General features: G+C 38.5%; 1 protein-coding gene across 3 annotated transcripts in view; it reads left to right on the plus strand.

Moving 5' to 3' along the window:
- Positions 1-19,203, plus strand: part of ADARB2 (adenosine deaminase RNA specific B2 (inactive)) — a 501,356-nt gene that overhangs the window by 205,323 nt on the left and 276,830 nt on the right. For 2 of the 3 annotated variants that reach the window (XM_075212079.1, XM_075212076.1), the window contains exon 2: positions 2,952-2,987. The exons of the other annotated variant lie outside the window; for it this stretch is intronic. Coding sequence is in view for 1 of the 2 variants with exons in the window: in XM_075212076.1 (XP_075068177.1) it covers positions 2,952-2,987 (36 nt within the window). In the remaining variant the exon portion in view is untranslated. The remainder of the gene's footprint in view (positions 1-2,951; positions 2,988-19,203) is intronic. 3 annotated transcript variants of the gene reach the window in all.

Raw genomic sequence — 19,203 nt, forward strand, 5'->3', positions numbered from 1 at the left:
AAAAGCACTGAGGAGTGCTAAAAATTATTTAGTAGATACTGCTGACAGATATGACTTTTGACAGCCAGAAATATTAATGCACAATTAGGGAGGACACCCCAAAAGCACTGAGGAGTGCTAAAAATTATTTAGTAGATACTGCTGACAGATATGACTTTTGACAGCCAGAAATATTAATGCACAATTAGGGAAGACACCCCAAAAGCACTGAGGAGTGCTAAAAATTATTTAGTAGATACTGCTGACAGATATGACTTTTGACAGCCAGAAATATTAATGCACAATTAGGGAGGACACCCCAAAAGCACTGAGGAGTGCTAAAAATTATTTAGTAGATACTGCTGACAGATATGACTTTTGACAGCCAGAATTATTAATGCACAATTAGTGAGGACACCCCAAAAGCACTGAGGAGTGCTAAAAATTATTTAGTAGATACTGCTGACAGTTATGACTTTTGACAGCCAGAAATATTAATGCACAATTAGGGAGGACACCCCAAAAGCACTGAGGAGTGCTAAAAATTATTTAGTAGATACTGCTGACAGATATGACTTTTGACAGCCAGAAATATTAATGCACAATTAGGGAGGACACCCCAAAAGCACTGAAGAGTGCTAAAAATTATTTAGTAGATACTGCTGACAGATATGACTTTTGACAGCCAGAAATATTAATGCACAATTAGGGAGGACACCCCAAAAGCACTGAGGAGTGCTAAAAATTATTTAGTAGATACTGCTGACAGTTATGACTTTTGACAGCCAGAAATATTAATGCACAATTAGGGAGGACACCCCAAAAGCACTGAAGAGTGCTAAAAATTATTTAGTAGATACTGCTGACAGATATGACTTTTGACAGCCAGAAATATTAATGCACAATTAGGGAGGACACCCCAAAAGCACTGAGGAGTGCTAAAAATTATTTAGTAGATACTGCTGACAGATATGACTTTTGACAGCCAGAAATTTTAATGCACAATTAGGGAGGACACCCCAAAAGCACTGAGGAGTGCTAAAAATTATTTAGTAGATACTGCTGACAGATATGACTTTTGACAGCCAGAAATATTAATGCACAATTAGGGAGGACACCCCAAAAGCACTGAGGAGTGCTAAAAATTATTTAGTAGATACTGCTGACAGATATGACTTTTGACAGCCAGAAATATTTATGCACAATTATGGGGGACACCCCAAAAGCGCTGGGGAGTGCCAAATATGAAGAAAAAATAATAAACCTCTATCCTCCTCTCTGCACTAGCGATTTTGGTTAGAGCAATTGCAAGAACAATATTGTATTCTCTGTCCCTGCTCTAATTAGCCTATGACTACACCCTGCTCTCTCCCTCTGTCAAATGGCGATGGATTGCTGTGGAGGCGTGTATTTATAAAGTTGAAGTATCGCGAGAACCGAGCCCCAAGATCCGACGACGTCACAATGACGTTCGGCCTCGATTTGGATTCGGAACGGGCGGAGAGCTGCTCAGCTCGGTACTCGGATACCCAAAGTTCGGGTGGGTTCGGTTCTCGGAGAACCGGACCCACCCATCTCTAGTTTTAAATGGCCCAGCATGTAACACATATTGCTTTCATTGTCTAACCATGCACTAGATAAATCAAATCTAACTAATCATGAGTTGGTTTGTGAACATTTGCTCTTTGCTAGAAAATATTCCACAATCTACAGACTGTTATACAATATGCGTCAAAAAATGCAAACACTCTCAGACTGAAACAATATAAACTCCATATAAACTGAGCCTCTATTCAGCTGGTCAGTGTTCATAATTCTAGATAAGTATCACAGTTTTACAGCACGTGTATTGATAAACATGTTCTTGATTCAATCAGTTCCTTTTTCATCTTCTGGGTTGGGGGGGCGTACACAAGAAAACTCTTATTTAATTGCACAGTCCATAATTCACCACTCAGTGACGTGACAGGTGTCTGGGTTCAGTTCATCTCTCCCTGGGACTTTTGGCGACTCTCCCTAGGGAAGTCGCAAGGACATCTGTCACTGAGAGGAGGAGGTGGATACACAGCAGGGGTCAACTTGTCATAAATAGATAATATATTCATGAAGCACAGTATAGCCGTGATGGTACTACTCCATCAACTTTAAAAGGTATTCATATGTGAAATGTTATAAAAATATTGCAGTAAGAAACTATGTAAATGATAATGTAGATTTGTCCCTTGCCTGGGGGGCAAGTGATCAATTTTGCTCATTTAGCACCAATGCAGTTATCCCATTGACAACAAGATCATCTATATTATAATGAGCATATGCAAATATTTGCAGCAGCACAGCATTTGTACTAAACTCCTATTGTAACAACTTAACAAGAGGGCCAAGATTATCCTCAGAGACATGGTAGGGCTCAGAGGCTATTGTATAGCTGCCATCCACCAGAGTAATGTAGTTTGCCCTTCATAAACTCCGCAAATCGCTGTGAATGTCACCCCTTTTCACACCAATCTGTCTGGTGAGAATTTTTATTCCGAAGTGTGTCTGTAATAGTCTGGACTAAACATCATTTTCAGCCAGTTTGTTTTTTTATTTACAAAAATACAGTATTAAATAGACACAGGGTGATTTTTAAGAAAGTTGTATTGTTGGTTTTTTTTAGTTCTTTTTTTAACACAATTGCCTCGTGTCTTAAGTGTTAAATCTGGGAAAGGTAGCCCCCTTCAATGCTAGATATGTTCCTGATTAATGCCTCTTCAAGGGATTATATAATAACTTTGCTGTTAACTATAGCAACAAATCATTTATTTGCACTCACTAGAAAAGTAAAAGAATCTGATTGGTTGCTATGGGTTACAGCAATCAGCATGACTCTGCATAACCCTTGGACTACAATTTGTAATTATGAACAGTAAAATGTATCAATTATGCACACATTTCTATTTACATTTATACATTGTTTGCATTTTGCCTTACAGGATACAGAAATGAAAATGGAAGTTGCACACAGAAAGGTCAGTCTGACAAAACACTATTTTCTTTTAAATGTTCACAACCAAATGTAATTTTCACAGCAATATTCAACACTCCTATGACTATTTCATAATCACACCTCGTTCTAGAACTGTTATCTTTTATGCATAGGTAATTAGGCACATTGACTCATTAACTGCCAATGACACAGGACTGCATGGAAGGGACCTGCAGGGACCTCTCTGCTCTATAAGGATCTGTCCCTGGACATTTTTCTTTTATCACTGACAATACAGTCAGTATATTTTGACTACTTTGTTGTTTAATATGCTTTGAGTAATGCACAATACTTGTGCTTATTCTCTATACTATATCTAAAATAACAGAGTTGCATTGAGCGTTCACCTCAAGTAATCTAGCTCTGCATTATAAAATATACACCTACCCTGACTGATGTTTGTAATGGTTGGTTCCTCAGTTCTCTCTCCTGCACCGGTCAGGGATTAACGGGTTTAATTATTATAGGGCGGAAGTCCTATCTCTGGCGAAATCGGGTGTTGTTCCCAAAGATATGGCTTTGCTCTAAACATCAAGGGATCATTCCGTATCAGTGGGTCAGTCATAAGCAAACCGAGGGGGTGGGGGGTTTCCTAGTGCCTGGAAACTCCCCTCCAAGTCTGGGACACTGTATAATTGAGGTGGCTGGACCCTGCCCCCGTTTCACACGGCTCTGCTTGAAAAGGGAGAGCTGCATGCACCTAACAGTAGTCCACGCAGCATTGCCCATGTATATTATGGGGAAAGGAAGAGTTGGAGAGCAGCCAAGCACTGTCTAAAATTAGAGCCATGCCCCCATGCATGCTGGTCACGTCCAATGGCGGCGTGGTGTGGAAACCCCCCTCTACAAATCCTACGTTTGCTCCTGTCAGTATTGCTCAGATGTAAATAGGTAATGGCGATATCGCCAGTTATTATCAAATACACCCCAAAGATTGTTATACAACTACAATTGAGGTTCCAAAAATATTATTTAAAGGCCACCTACTGCCTAGATGCACATAGAGGCAGCCATATTGCAATATTCTGAGTATGCAGCCCATTAATTAACTAGAAATCCAGGACATATACCGGGCAACAGCCAAAAAGAGGTGCATTCTAACAAGATCTGGGTTTATTTTAGGGTGGATCTACAATGTGGTCTATGTTGTCCCAAGTTTATTATCAGGGATGCTGGTAGGCATAGTCACTGAGCCCCTGAAGAAAAGTTCATACATGGGAATGGGGCTCAGGTGAGACTAGGAGGGGGTTTGGGTCATTCCATTGAGAGTTTAGTGGGCACTGTAATCTCTGACCTCAGTAACTGAGATGGTGGATTGAGGAATGAAGCAGAGACATACAGTGAACAACTGTGAACAGCTGTGAAATGTATTAGGGGTAATTTGCCAATGTGCTAAGCCATCTGCACCTTTCTTCCCCATCACTGATCTTGTTTATACAGACACGTACATAGATTCATGCGACAAGATGGCATCTGCTCTGAGATGAGCCAGTTATTGCATAGCATGATGGTTTGAACATGGATGTTCCAGACCGAATGCACCATACATGCAATACACATTTGTTTGTAAAATGCAGAAACAATGTTTGATTTTGTGGGAGAAAATATTCAAATGACTTGGAAGCGAAATAGAAATCTCATATGGGGGTTTTTATAGCAAATTGCATTACTATCTGTAAGTGAAATCTTAAAATGCAAAAAGGGGACAAACGAAATAAAGGTAGCACTGATGTACCTTTATTTTCATGAGCTAATTATGATAGCAAAATTTAAATGAGGGACCAACAACAAGCACTACATTCTGTCAAAAAAGGGGAAAGCTCACATCATATTGGTATGATCCAAATGTGATGGTAGGCTGAACTTTGAGGTGACATTTGTGGATCTGCAGACATGCATAATTTTGTCACGGATTAAACATAGGCTAAAAAAAGGATCATGACAAACATGGAATGTAAGCATGCACTTATAAATGTGCCGTATGGTTACATAGGCTCATTTGTACATAAGAAAATGTGATTTAAATGACCTGTATTGCCATGTTTGCCACATTCTGACGTCAGTGAGAACTAGCTGTAAAGAGATTACTCTAGTAAGGGCCAACATTTTACTAATCTAAGATGGAAACCCTTGTATGTGTGTTTTCCTTTGGGAATCAAGACATAAATGTCATTAGCAACGTGAAAGACATAGAAAAATGAACACATTTTAAAACAGGTGCCCAGTCATTATGAATTCATTTGGTGTTCATTGTAATAACATTAATCATGATTAATTCATTTTCTACTAATGTACCAAAGGCTCGCTCTTGAACAGAATTTTGATTTTCCAATTTTCATCTAATTTTAGCCGTGACAAAAGATGGCAAAATAACATTTGCATTTTCATTTATTTTTAAAAGAAACACATTGTAAAAAAAAAAAAAAAAAATCCATCCACATAATACATTTAACTCGAGCAGTCCTATCTGTTTAATACATTAAAGATATTACGTTTATATATGTATACAAGAGTTATTGGGTTAGCAGAGTCACTGCCCAGTGAAGTTAATGGATTGAACTAATGTGTGATACGGTCTAATCATCATCAGCTATTTATATAGCACCACTAATTACGCAGCGCTGTACAAGGAACTCACTCACATCAGTCCCTACCCCATTGGAGCTTAAATTCTAAATTCCCTAATATACACAGACAGAGACACACACTAGGGTCAATTTGTTAGCAGCCAATTAACTTACTAGCATGTTTTTGGAGTGTGGGAGGAAACCGGAGCACCTGGAGGAAACCCACGCAAACACTGGGGCATCATACAAACTTCACACAGATAAGGCCATGGTCAGGAATCAAACTTATTACCCCAGTGGTGTGAGGCAGAAGTGCTAACCACTAAGCCACCGTGCTGCCCAATCAGTGTACGAAAGTAGAGCTTGAGGGAAATACTCAAATTTATTCAAGAAGGTACTATGACTCGTTTACTGACATTTCATTTAGGTGCAGAATTTGCACTGATCCACAGCAACCAATCAGCAATTAGTTTTTATCTGTATATTTAGACAATGAAAGCAAGTGTCTTGATTGATTGATTGATTGATTGATTGATACGGTTTAGTTCAAATTTTGCACCTAAATATGACGTTAGTATAAGAGACTTCATTTATCAGCTATCTGCACAAAATGTAAAAAAATATAAAATTTAGTTAGGCTACGTGATACAATCCCTATATCTAGGTGTATTTTAATTTACTGATTTAGCAGGTGTACATCTCCATAAAGGGGATCAGTAATCGACAGTACATCAAATTACTCAATGAAATATTCTATTACATAGAAATTGTTTCCTGTGCCAATTAGCATTTCATAACAGATGACCTTTATCAATAGAGAACTTTTACTAAAGTGCTGCATTGTGGTTGCCTGCAGGCAGTGCAGTACAGTGAGTGTGAATATACAAACAAGCAATTGTGTGAGGACAAAACGTGTTCCTTATCTTTAGTACAATGCACCAAAAAAAGTTATCCTACATATACAGAGCTTGTATAAGGGCAGGATTGTTCCAGGTGACAAGCCCCCCAGTGCTAAAAGAATAAGACTGTTTGCATTGGTACAACTCCTGCTACAGTTGCTCAAATCCATGACTGCTCATTTCAGAGTAATCAGTCTTCACCTACTTTACCTATTCTAGGCACATTCTTGTGTATTCCAGTATTTTTATTTTCATATCAGTCTAGGGAATACATATAAGCACAGTGACTCGTTGTTCGTCATATTCTTAAACAATAGTAATAATGAATATATTGGCATAATATTGTTTTGATGCTTTCATTCTCTTTCGAAAGTACTGGAAATTGTGTAGTAAGTGACTACATAGCACTGTGGTTTGCTATAATCTCCCTTTATGCTACACTTTCTGTAACTGTTGGTTTGCATGGGACCCAGTATACCAGGGGTAGCCAACCAGTCAGAGACTAAGAGCCACAAAATATTGATAGATTCCATGAAGAGCCAACTTTAACTTTTACATGTGTTTCCATATACATATATATATACATATAAACACACACATACATACCATATACACATACATTACAAATATAACATCATTTATCATATCTTGTTAAGTTTAAAAGAAAATAATAACAGACCTCTTTGCATGCCATCAGATATTCCTACATGTCACTTACATGCCCATTAGCCACGTCACATTCCGTCAGACCTCCCCATATGTCCCTTATATGCCTATCAGAGACCTCCCTATATGCCCCATATATGTCATCATTCTCCGCACATGCCCCCAGTCCCTATACATGCCCTCAGTCCCTATACATGCCCGCAGTCTCTATACATGCCCCCAGTCTCCCCACATGCCCTCAGTCTCTATACATGCCCTCAGTCCCTATACACGTTCTCAGTCCCCAGGGGCGAGCTGGCCCGGGGGGCAGGGGGGCATCGGAATTCTAAACAAATCTTTATTGTATATTGCCAATGATAGAACATTCCGTTCTTTCCCCGTATCACCTGTCTAGGCGCAGGTAAGTGTAATTGCCAGGATCGCACCTCTACACAGGCACATATACGTGCGCACATTTTCTGGGCATCCGTAAAGCGATTTCACTCAAGATATGCTACGCAAACTAGTGTATGTCTCACTCTACATCGGCCCCCTCATCTTTATACAAAAAATAGTCATTGAACAAAATAAGCAGTTATCATTTCCAGTGATACTAGTAGATAAAATTATGATCATTTTTTTAATGCTTGCAAACATACATAAGAAAAAAAAATAAGAGTATAAGCAGGGATAGCCTGTCACCCCTGCAGTCCTGCCATCCAAGGCCTAGGTATATGCAGCCTTTTGCACAAATCTAGGTCTGCTTGGCAGGTTGCATTGTGCCCCCACAGGGCATGTGATGGACGCCCATGTCTTTGTCTGATGTATGATATTTATCATGTGTATTTGATGTTTTGCAGCATGTGTATTTTATATTTGTAGCAATTTTCTACAATGCCCTAGGCAATGCTGTTGCTGATGAGTTGGCATATATCATCAATGTCTAGCCACTGCGGCTTGATGCAAACATTGTGAGAGCCCCCTCTCTAACCCCCCCCCCCCACTCTAAAAGAGAGCACTGCTCATTATAAAAAGCAATAAATACAAGTAATTTGTCATTGCGCAGGCAACTGCAGGCACATGTGGACAAGACGACAGGTCATTTAGCAACCAGCAAAATTCAGCACAAAGTACCAAAACACATAACAAATTGCTTTCTGAATGCAAAAATGTCCCTGCTTTAAGGTCTAAACTTATTTGCATTCGGCAAATTATTGGAAGGGTGACCTTGTGATTTAAACATGCAGAATATACTGAAAGTGGAATTAAGATCATCTGGACCATATTATTGCTATAACTCAAGCCCTGAAGCCAATATTTACGGTAATTAGGAGTTACTCCGCTAAAGCTCGGTAACGGATATACTTTCTTAGAACAGATTATGAATACTAATTGCAGCACGAGGATGGACTGCAGCACTGACAAAGAAATACTGAATATTGATGCCAGGTAAAGGCCATCAGTCCTATCTATGTTACCCTATCAGTTTACTACTTATTAAGAGTGTTTATCCCCAAAACCTTCAAATTAATTGAGTTAAAGTGGTAGTTTCTTCCAGGCACCTGTACACGTTTATATTTATTTCTTATCAATCGTCTTAAAATTCCCCATCGTTTTAGCAGAATGTGCTCACACAACTAACAGGAGGATGGTAGGGATCATTCCACTTGCACTTTTGTTTGCTGTATTCTACTGGTGTAACAGTTTGGTGAATGTGAGCACATCTGAGCTCAGTGAGTCATGGCACAATCTGGTTCAGCTCTAAGTTGGGAATTCAATTCAGAGCGAGATCCCGTAGGAGCTTCACACAATGTGCGACTGTACCTATTTCCTGGTATTAGGGTACCTAAAAAGTCGCACATAGAGGCTAATTATGAAGCCCTAAACCATGCAAAAACTGCTTTTCTCTGCATGGTTTATTCATTTTTAAATAAAATTGTAATTTAAGAACAGCCTAATGCATGGGGATATTGGAGGCAAATTACTGCATTAAACCCCATAATGTTAAATGGGGACTGTGGTCTGGGCAGTCCCCATTGTAGCCTGGGCAGTTCCCATTGTGGCCTGGGCAGTTCCCATTGTGGCCTGGGCAGTTCCCATTGAGCAAAGCTACTTTGCGATAGTAACCAGAGTTTAAAGGTAAGTAGAGTCATTGCTGTGACAGCCTCCTATCGAATGCATCGTCCTGAGATGATTTTTTTTTTAATAATTGAGGGACAAAAAGCATCTGTCATCGTTGAGATGACGGGTGATAATTAACCGGGCAAAACCCTGTTAGTTAATAAATAGGCCCCATAGAGGTGCGAGCAAAAATCAGTGATTTTTCAGGTACTGAACACCCCACAGAATCTCATCACTGCAACGGAACTTCTTCTGGAATTGATTTCCCCCCTAAGTACATTCAAAATTCTCCTGGCTGTTATACAAAGTATGCAACTGGAGTTCTGATTGTAAAGATAAGTTATGCAGTTAACGTATTAAGATGTACATTGTGTTTTTTATTGGTCTTATTGCAATATCAAATTGGAGTGCCACCAATTTGAAACCCAGCCACCCTAACGTTGATGTAGAATGGAGGAGACTAGGACACTGTGGCACAATACTGTGAGCTCACCAAAATTTGGTGGTCACCAGATTGCTCTTATAGTCCAAGCACAAAAGGATTCATGTGTGCTCATATATATGGAAATTAAAATAAAAACAGTGAAAATCCAAATCTTTACAAAAAGCTGATGATCCTGAACCTCTGTAGGATGGCAATATGGGAGAACCTGTGATAGAGACCTTGTAGTGCTATGAAAACATAACACAAAAGCTGCTAGGTTTTACGACAATTAAATGGGTGGAAGGTGAGGATAGACGCCAAGGAAAAGAAATTTACATTAACTCATTTTTTTTTTGTTAAGGGGTACCGCCTTTACTCCTCAAATCATCACCCTTCAACCTCTGTTGAGCAAGATCTATAAAGAATTCAGTAATATTTCCTAAGCGATGGAATTTAATAAAACCATATAAATCCTAAAATATTATTCTACTACAATATAATTCATCTGTTTACTTTCTTCTCCAACACTTTCCAAATCATTTTGTAAAATTTAGAAACAATCCTGTTTCTTTCCCAGGTTCAATTCTGAGCAGCTGTATGAAGCAATATATGAGTCATTCCACCGAATTCACCTCTGCTAATTATAGAATCACCTGTTCTCTTGCTCTTGTGCTCTGTTATATCTATTTAATGCTTTGCTACTTCAAGAGTTACTATGACAACCGGCACAGAATAATCTGAAATATAGGTAGCGCCTATCCAACAAACCACACGTCTCCAGGTGGGGAGAATAGAATGCTCAAAATACAAAATGCAACTGCTGCAATGCTGGTGCTAAAATAAGAGACCCAGTAATACTTATTTCAGCAAATAACTGCAGGGTGGTCTGTCTGCACATGAACACCGACTGCTGCTAGAGCCCAGGAAGATCTCAGTCCTCTTCACAACTGATCAGTAAGAGTGATGTTCCCTCAATCCTTAACACTGATTTAGCATTAGGTATCGAAGGACCATGCCAGGTTAGCCGAAGTAATGAGAAATATCAAAACGTGTAAGTTTATCTGAGGTTGGGATGAATTGTAAAGGCCATTTACAAAAGTGCAAAACGAAAGATCGTACTGAAAATGTTGTTTTGTGACATCATAGGCCAAAATGGAGATGTCTGCTGGGGTGAAAGAGTTTGCTACTTGGGTGGAAGTTTGTTGTATCGGTTGTTCCATTTGAGTTTGGTCTAGGCACATGAATGCACCTAGTTATGCACCTACAGGACAAATTAAGATTCCACTTTCTAAGACGTGTTTTATTTAAATAACATTGAAGAGGTGGAGAAGGAACATTGTTCTCGTTCCAAAAGGACCTGACTTTTGCTCAGAGGTCATAGAAACCAGGCCTCAGCCTACACTTTCCATGGGACTCCAATTGTGCATTTAAACCAATGTAATACATTTACCAACACAAAAATGACATGTTATAAAGACAGCCCCAATGTCTCTCGTTGTCATTATTATTTAAGAACAGCTATGAACGAACCAATGACTAAGAGCACAAAGGCTTTTCAATTATCACTGAAGACAATTTGTGGACCATACGCACATATTTTTTTTGTCACAATTGTGTTGTGACATTACTGGTAGAACTACAGATATTTCTATGCACATTTTGTAGCTAGTGGACGTTTCAGCACTTTTGGGGTGTAAAGGATGTGAGCTAAGTATGCCCCTGGTATAAGGGTCCAGCCTCAGTGGGGCTCCATGCCTAAGACCATGTGACATCTGTTATGAAATGGCGATGGCAATAGGGACAATATATGAACACTGCACTTCCCACATGTTAAATAGAAATGAACAAAAACAATACAGCATTCTGCATTTTTGTTTCTCATTTCAATATATCGCCTACATCAAACCAACAAAACCATCTAAACCACAATATGGGAGCAAGGCTTAAGAGCAAACCAATGAACCGCAGTTCAAAAAGTTGATTGTTGGCTGAATCTATTGAAGTGCCAAAAATTATAGAATTAAATACATAATTCATAATACTGTAATAAGGCCCTAGTTCCTTTCCAAAACAGTTGTAATGTTACACTACATACAGACAGGAATTATATAGACCATCTACAGCCAGTGATTAAATAAGGAAAATGATTGATAGTAACTTTTCTTTTAGCACTTCAATTAGTAAATTTGTTACATTTTTTTTTTGCCAGAAATAATAGGCATGTCTACTGAAAATAGTATGGTGGGGGAGTCCAAAGTAGTTAAAAATTTAAAAACTTTGATTTTAAATAAACAACTACAAAAATGTTGAAAATAGGGGTAGTATAAATTGCATAATATATTTGGTTTTTCATAACATAGTAAAAAGCAGAAGCGTCAACCTACACTTGTCTAAATGTTCAGGTTTAATTAAGCTTCCCCTTAGTGGAGCACCGGGAACTGCATGCTGTATTAGTTTTCTTAGGGCTCCAGCATTGCTGTCGTATACTGGGAATAGTAGGTACTGCGCGGACAGCCTGTGGGAGTGTCCCCACGTAGACCAGTAGGAAGCTGCTATTATAGAGCTTGTAGATACCTATTGGTCCACCTTGTCACATTCATTTCTATTGTCCATTCAGCACTCGTCTTGTTTTACATTCTAAAAAAGCCAATGAAACTGAGAGTGCTGATCTAAAATTTAGCATTATTAGTCATATTTAGGGGGCCAGAATTGTTTAGATGCATGAAATATATAATTTGTATTATTCATGTAGCGCATGTATTATTTTTAAACAAATTTTGTATAGCGCTGCAAAATATGCTGAACAAAAACAATACAGCATTCTGCATTTTTGTTTCTACCCTTTGTTACATAAGTGTTAATACTAATAACAGCAACAACAATATCTAATGCAATATATAATACTATTTATTAAATATTTCCAGCTGCATAACTGGGACAAAACTAATGTAAAAATAAACCCAAATTCATCACAAAATGATAAATCCCCCTGAAACCAATTTTTTTAAATGTAGATCAACCTGGAACATTTTGACAAATAGTTCTTTCTGTATAACCCAAGACCTTAATAGCATTAAGTGTCAACTCCTTGAAGAAAAATTGAATTTAACATGGAAGTATAATTAATTTGAGCTGAGTTGTGAATATACTGCTTTTTATTATTATTATTATTATTATTATTATTATTATTATTTGTAGAATTAGTAGCATTTATTAGCTTATTTTTAAATTAATGTTTTATGAATATTATAATACTAAAATATGTTGAGGTTTATTTAATCTCTTGTTTTGAAGAATGATAAAACTTAAAATACAAAAGGTACAAGCTACAGTCACGAGTAGTTATGTAAATTTTTGCTGAAAGTTTCAGAACTAAAGATATGTGAATTACCTGTAAGATATTTATTGCTTAAAAGTAGATAACCCTGATGCTTTTTGACAAGTTGTTATTAGCTTAAAGTGAAAACTCCTTGAAATAAAAGGATATTATATGGAAGTGGGATTAATTAGAGGAAAGTTGATGAGATCATTTTTTATTATTATTATTATTATTATTATTATTATTTATAAGCCTAAAATACAAGAGGTACTAGTAACAATCACAAGTATAGTATATGTACAAAAGTTTGAGGAACTTATCAAAAATGAAATTATTTTAACTTTTCTTTAATATGCACACCAGACTTACTGGGCCTTATGTAAACTTACTACGTAAGTGTAAATTGTGTCATGTATTTTACTATACGCATAACTCAGAATAGTACATAAATTGTATAAATTTTGTCGGACCTTACACCAGATGGAGGCAAATCTCTAACTACTTCCCATTTAGCATAGTATGTACGGAGTGTTAACACACATTTTTTATTATTATTTTTATCGTAGATTTGTAATGCTACAGTGCTCCACAGCGCCGTATAGTAGGGAAAACAGGACATACATAAAACAAGGACATACAAGACAGACAAAATAAATGCAGACATGAAAACAAAGGGTAGAGGACCCTGCTCATTAGAGAACTTACATTCTAAGTGGAAGAGGGCACAGCTGAAACAACAGGAGTGAATGTGGCTTAGAGTGGAAATTAGGACAACTGTGAGGGTGTATTAGTGTGAATAATATCATCAGGGATATGGTAAGCTTTAAAAAAGAGATGGGTTTTTAGAAAATGTCCATAGATTTGATGTCTTTGGGAAAGTCTGATTGGGCGTGGTAAGAAATTCCATAAGTGGGGAGCAGCATGGAAGAAGTCTTGTATGCGGGAGTGAAAGGTGGTTACCAGAGACAAGGAGCAGGTCAGACGTTGATCTAAGTGGCTGGGAGGGAGAATATTTTGATATGAGATTTGAGATGTATGCAGGGGTAGTGTTGTTGAGGGCTTTGTAGGCAAGGGTGAGTAATCTGAATTGGATTCTGTAAGACACAGGAGCCAGTGTAGGGATTTACAAAGTGGTGCAGCAGATGTGGAGCGGTGAGAGAGGAAGATAAGTCTTGCAGCAGCATTTAGGATGGATTGAAGTGTGGATATATGGGTGTCAGGAATGCCAGATAGCAGGAGGTTGCAGTAGTCAAGACAGGAGATGATGAGAGAATGGATACGAGTATTAGTAGCATGTTGACTGTCCTATGCCTACCCACCTACTGCCTCAGCCGTTCCACCTCTCTATGCTTAGAAAGGAGCAAAGGGGGGAAACATCGGTCTGAAAGCAGACTCAAAGATTAGTCTACTGCATGTGTGCAGTTGTAAACAGCCCATTTTGCTGTTACGTCTCACGGCCAAATCAACATGACCCCCCACTTTGTTAAAGCCTTCCTGTTTTCCAGTACTGAACAGGGAGCTTCTTGCAACTTGAAATGTAATGTAACAGAGAACCATGGCTTTCATAATGTAAATATAACTTCAAACATCTCAGATTCTGCCAAGTATTCAATATTTTACCTGCATTAAACGGTTGGACTGGCTCACCAGAGAAGCCAGATAGGAGTCACTAACCCATAGAGTGTATATAAGTATAGAAGGCTACAATAGAATCGAGATGCAAAGGGTCCTATTAGGATTGAGCCCCCAATGTTTACTTGGTGGTGTTGCTGCCTGAATGCCTGAGTAGTGTAGGGGTCTATGTAAGTGGTGTGCTGACTGTGGTGTTTGTCTTCTGTCTGGAACCCATATTTGCTGACTATCTGGAGATTTCAGGGTCATCCATTGGTAGTGGCACCCTCTGCTTTATTCAATTAGAGGCTAATTTAGAGTTAGCTGCAAATTTTGCCTAGGTACGGAGTGTTATCATGCGTTTAAGATTTTTGAAAAAGCCAGACTTCTACTGATGAAACGCGTTAGGAATTTGGTATCCTATATTTTGAACATCAATGTGGAGAGACCCTGACCGCGGAATTCTGCTTGGCTGTGTTAACAACTAGAAGGGGAGACTTCTCTCCCTAACAGCCATCAGCAGAGCAGGCAGGTCAGGTCTCCCGCATCTCGCAATTCCCTGGCCAAAATAATGCGATTCTCAGTGAACTGCGTCATTTTGGTCCCTCCCCACGTGACAAAATGTAATTTTCGTTGCGGGGGACATGGCCAAAATGACGCAATTGACCGCGCACCGCCCCCTCCCACCCTCTCATCACGCCCCTCTCCCGGACTGCACTGCTTAAAAGTAGGCAAGTATGCTTTATATTGCTCTGTCTGTTCCTGAGTGACTTGTTCTCTCTACTGATACAGTGCACATAGAGAAAAGTGTGAGAATGGGACAGAGCACAAGTCAGTCTCGTTGCTTTATTCCCTGAACAGTTAGTGTGTCCATGACTAGTGTGAGAATCCTGTTACTGTAAGATCTGTCTCTTTCACTGAGACAGTTCAGGAATGAGTGAGAACCAGACCAGACAGAAACCAGTCTCACCACTCTATCCCTTTAAAATTAGTGTGTCTACTGATTGGTGTGATATCCCTGCTACTATGATAGCGCAGAGGCACCATGCTCATATACCATCATGCACTGATAGCCACCAGTGCTTATAATAGCCATATCATTTGCAAAGTGTAATAGGCTAAGCAAACAGTAATGCCTAGTATGTGTTCTGCCTTCATATTTTCCTTTCTCTAAGAAAACCTTTTTCTAGGTTCCCAAGCAATGAAAAGCACAGAAGCTTCTACTGTTCAGATTAAATCCGAACTGTCTGTTAAACCTCTAATTATCATCTTGCCTTGTGGGTAAAATGGTACCGTTCAATTATTGTTTTTGTTCGCCTGTCAGCTGCAAAAAAACATATTAATTATCACTGCTTTTCAAACCAGCAAAAGGAACCACAATCCTGCAAATTGCTTTCTAAATGCAGTCACTGTAGACCTAATACCTTTCTGCCGAGTGCCAAAACTGCATAATACTACAGCGAATGCAAATCATTTTTAATGTAGTTATTTCAATTATTTATTTCTGCATTATGCAATTTTGTTAAAAACTCTTTTTTTCTTCATTGTCTGTTTTCAGTTGTGTACACTTAACATACAGATACATAAAAATCTACTTCATTAAGTTATTTTAACTTCAAAAAAGCAGGAAAAAAAGCATAAAAACCTTAAAGTATAATATTCAGCTGTGGAGTGGAAGTTGCTGAAATGATGCACAACTGATAATTCAAATGACCGGAAATTAAATCTACAAATTTAACTAGCGCTGGAAATGCAACTACTGTACAGTTCTGAACTAGGATAATCAATAGAACAGCTTAAATTATTTGTTGATTTCAAACTTTTGGTTGTTACTTTTTTAAATGTGAACAGCGAACATTGCTGAGTGAATTTGATTGCAAAGTTTGAATTCGACAACAAGATTATCCATACTATACAATGTAGCCACTGAATATAAAGGACCTAATTAAATTATTGGGTCTTGGATCGATTCCTAATGTTTATTTATCGGAATGTCTTGCAAAAATGTATTGATATCTATTTGTCAGCGTGTTCTGCAGACTTCTACAGTGAATAAAGATTATGTAGTATGTAACTTTACGGCATTTGCAAGTTTACGTTCTGATACAGTATATATCTATAAGGAAATATCGCATCTTACGGATGTGCAGTTTGTCCTTTGCAAACATGACCTGCAATAGTTAAATAAAAATGGCTTTATCAAAATCTAAAATCTATCAGTACAGTATGTAACGTATGTACTCACAGTACAAAGATTACCTACTTTTGTGACACCAGGTAGATTGACTTTAAAATCATATGTAAATTCATAGAATGGGTTGTAGATATCAGTGCGGAGGGGAGGGGCTTAGTCAACACGCAGTGGGGTGTGGCTGTTTCCCCAGTGGGTGTGACTGCATCACTTTGAGGTTGTGGCGTGCCGATCCCCTCTCAATTTTTAGATTGCCCTCAACCGCTCCCCTATCCTGAAAAGCTTCAGTGAGCAGGACATACTTATCAACATTCCCAGCAGCCAGGACAAGCAGTCCAGAGGGACAGTCCCCCAGAGTTGGGACTGTCCCATCTATATCTGTATACTTTGGAGGTATGATAAGACAGTAAAAAAGAGAGATTATGCACTGCCCAGCATACAACTCCTAAAGCGGCCATAGCTTTAGTACTATACTGTACTGCAATAGATTTAGTGATACTGTACATAAATGGTAATAATGGGCCTGATTCATTAAGGATCTTAAATTAAGAAGTTTGTTATTTAAGTCTCCTGGACACAACCATGTTACAATGCGAGGGGTGCAAATTAGTTTTCTGTTTTGCACATAAGTTAAATACTGACTGTTTTTTCATGTAGCACACAAATACTTGATAGTTTATTTGTACACTGAAATTTAAAGTTGATATTTGTGTGCTACATGAAAAAAACAGTCAGTATTTAACTTATGTGCAAAACAGAAAACTAATTTGCACCCCTTGCATTGTAACATGGTTTTGTCCAGGAGACTTAAATAACAAACTTCTTAATTTAAGATCCTTAATGAATCAGGCCCCCTGTTCTGTAACTCTTTCCATATGGCTTACAATGCTTTCTTTACCAAAGTCTCCTACTAAGTTTCTTAACAATCCCTTTTATACATATTATATTCACTACAAAATTAGCATAAGTGAAAATCAACTATAAATAATGACTTCAGTACTCTTGTTTATTTGTGTTTTGTTATGTACGCGCCACTCTATGCACTTATAAACGGGAAGTAAACAGATCTTTAAATACTTGAGATTCAAACAATCTAATTTCATGGTCAATACCATTAAGATGTCAATTCTCCAGGGACCTTGAAAGAAAGTGGAGGCAACTGCTCCCAGCATGTCAATGTCGTTTTGCGATTTATTGGCACCTGGAGGTTAACATTGTCCTTTAAATAAGCTAAGTTGTTATCTTAAAATATGTTGCACGTTTTGACCTGTCCTTATGGGCTGACAGATGATATTGCAACATATATTGACTGGGAAAAGTCCATAAGGGTCAGAGGCGAGTGCTCATGGTGAAGTCAGCCATTGCAGGGGAGGCAGTCACAGCTCATTAGCAGGCTTGCAGGTAGTGGCATTTTAGATTTGTTCCAGGCCCTTTGTAAAGGTTCCTTGACAGCTTGAGTTATGTTGACAGCCTCTCCTCAAAGGAAAAGAGGGTGTCATTCAGCATGCTGTAGAGATGAAGCATGTTTTTCACTGTCACCTTCCACATAGAATAAATGAATGGCCTAGAATCTTGCCATCAGCGACATTCCCTTCTGGGGGAAAAATGGAAGACTCAAGTTTGATGTTGTAAATCACCGTAATTTGTTACAATTTCCAAAGACAAATATGACAGGGTGAAATTACTTTTCAGAGCCGAGACAGTCATTTTCAGAAGCTATAAAGTGCCAGTATAAATCTAAGGATGAGATATATTTAATCTGAAGAAACTGCACAATATCATCTTAGTATTTCATGTTTACAAAGACTACTAGTTATGAGTCTGTAATGTAATGATAAGTTAATAGGTATTGGGACATATAAACTGCCTTCTTGATATAGCGATTTTACCACCTGATAGAGACACAGCTATTCTAAATTGCTAGCTCTTGGGACGTAGTGTGCAGACTTGGTAAGTAAAACTACAAAACCCATTTGTACAACTCAATATACCTCTATATACTCATGGTAACCTCATCAGTGATATTAGGACTAAGGGGCAGTTGGGGAACAGGGTTTCAATGCCCCCTATAAAATAATTGTTATAGTACAGCTTATATTAGCAGGGGCGCACGCAGGGGGGTTTATGGTTCTCTAGAAACCCCTCCGCGAAGAACAGTGTCCCTACATAACGGTATTGTATTGTATCACAATACAGCATCGCCGCGGACGCTTCTTTGACAGCGCCGCGGCTGCTGTTCGGTGCAGTGCCGCTGAAATGGAGCTGCTGCGCCTGCGCGGCCGCACATGCAACCGCACGCGCACAGCTCTGTATATATGTTTAAAATATATATATATATATATATATATATATATATATATATATATATATAAAAATCCTGCGTGCGACCCTGATTACAGTACGATAGTGTGCTAATAGGACA

Source organism: Mixophyes fleayi, chromosome 5, assembly GCF_038048845.1.
Source record: "Mixophyes fleayi isolate aMixFle1 chromosome 5, aMixFle1.hap1, whole genome shotgun sequence".
Classification (NCBI taxonomy): Eukaryota; Metazoa; Chordata; class Amphibia; order Anura; family Limnodynastidae; genus Mixophyes; species Mixophyes fleayi.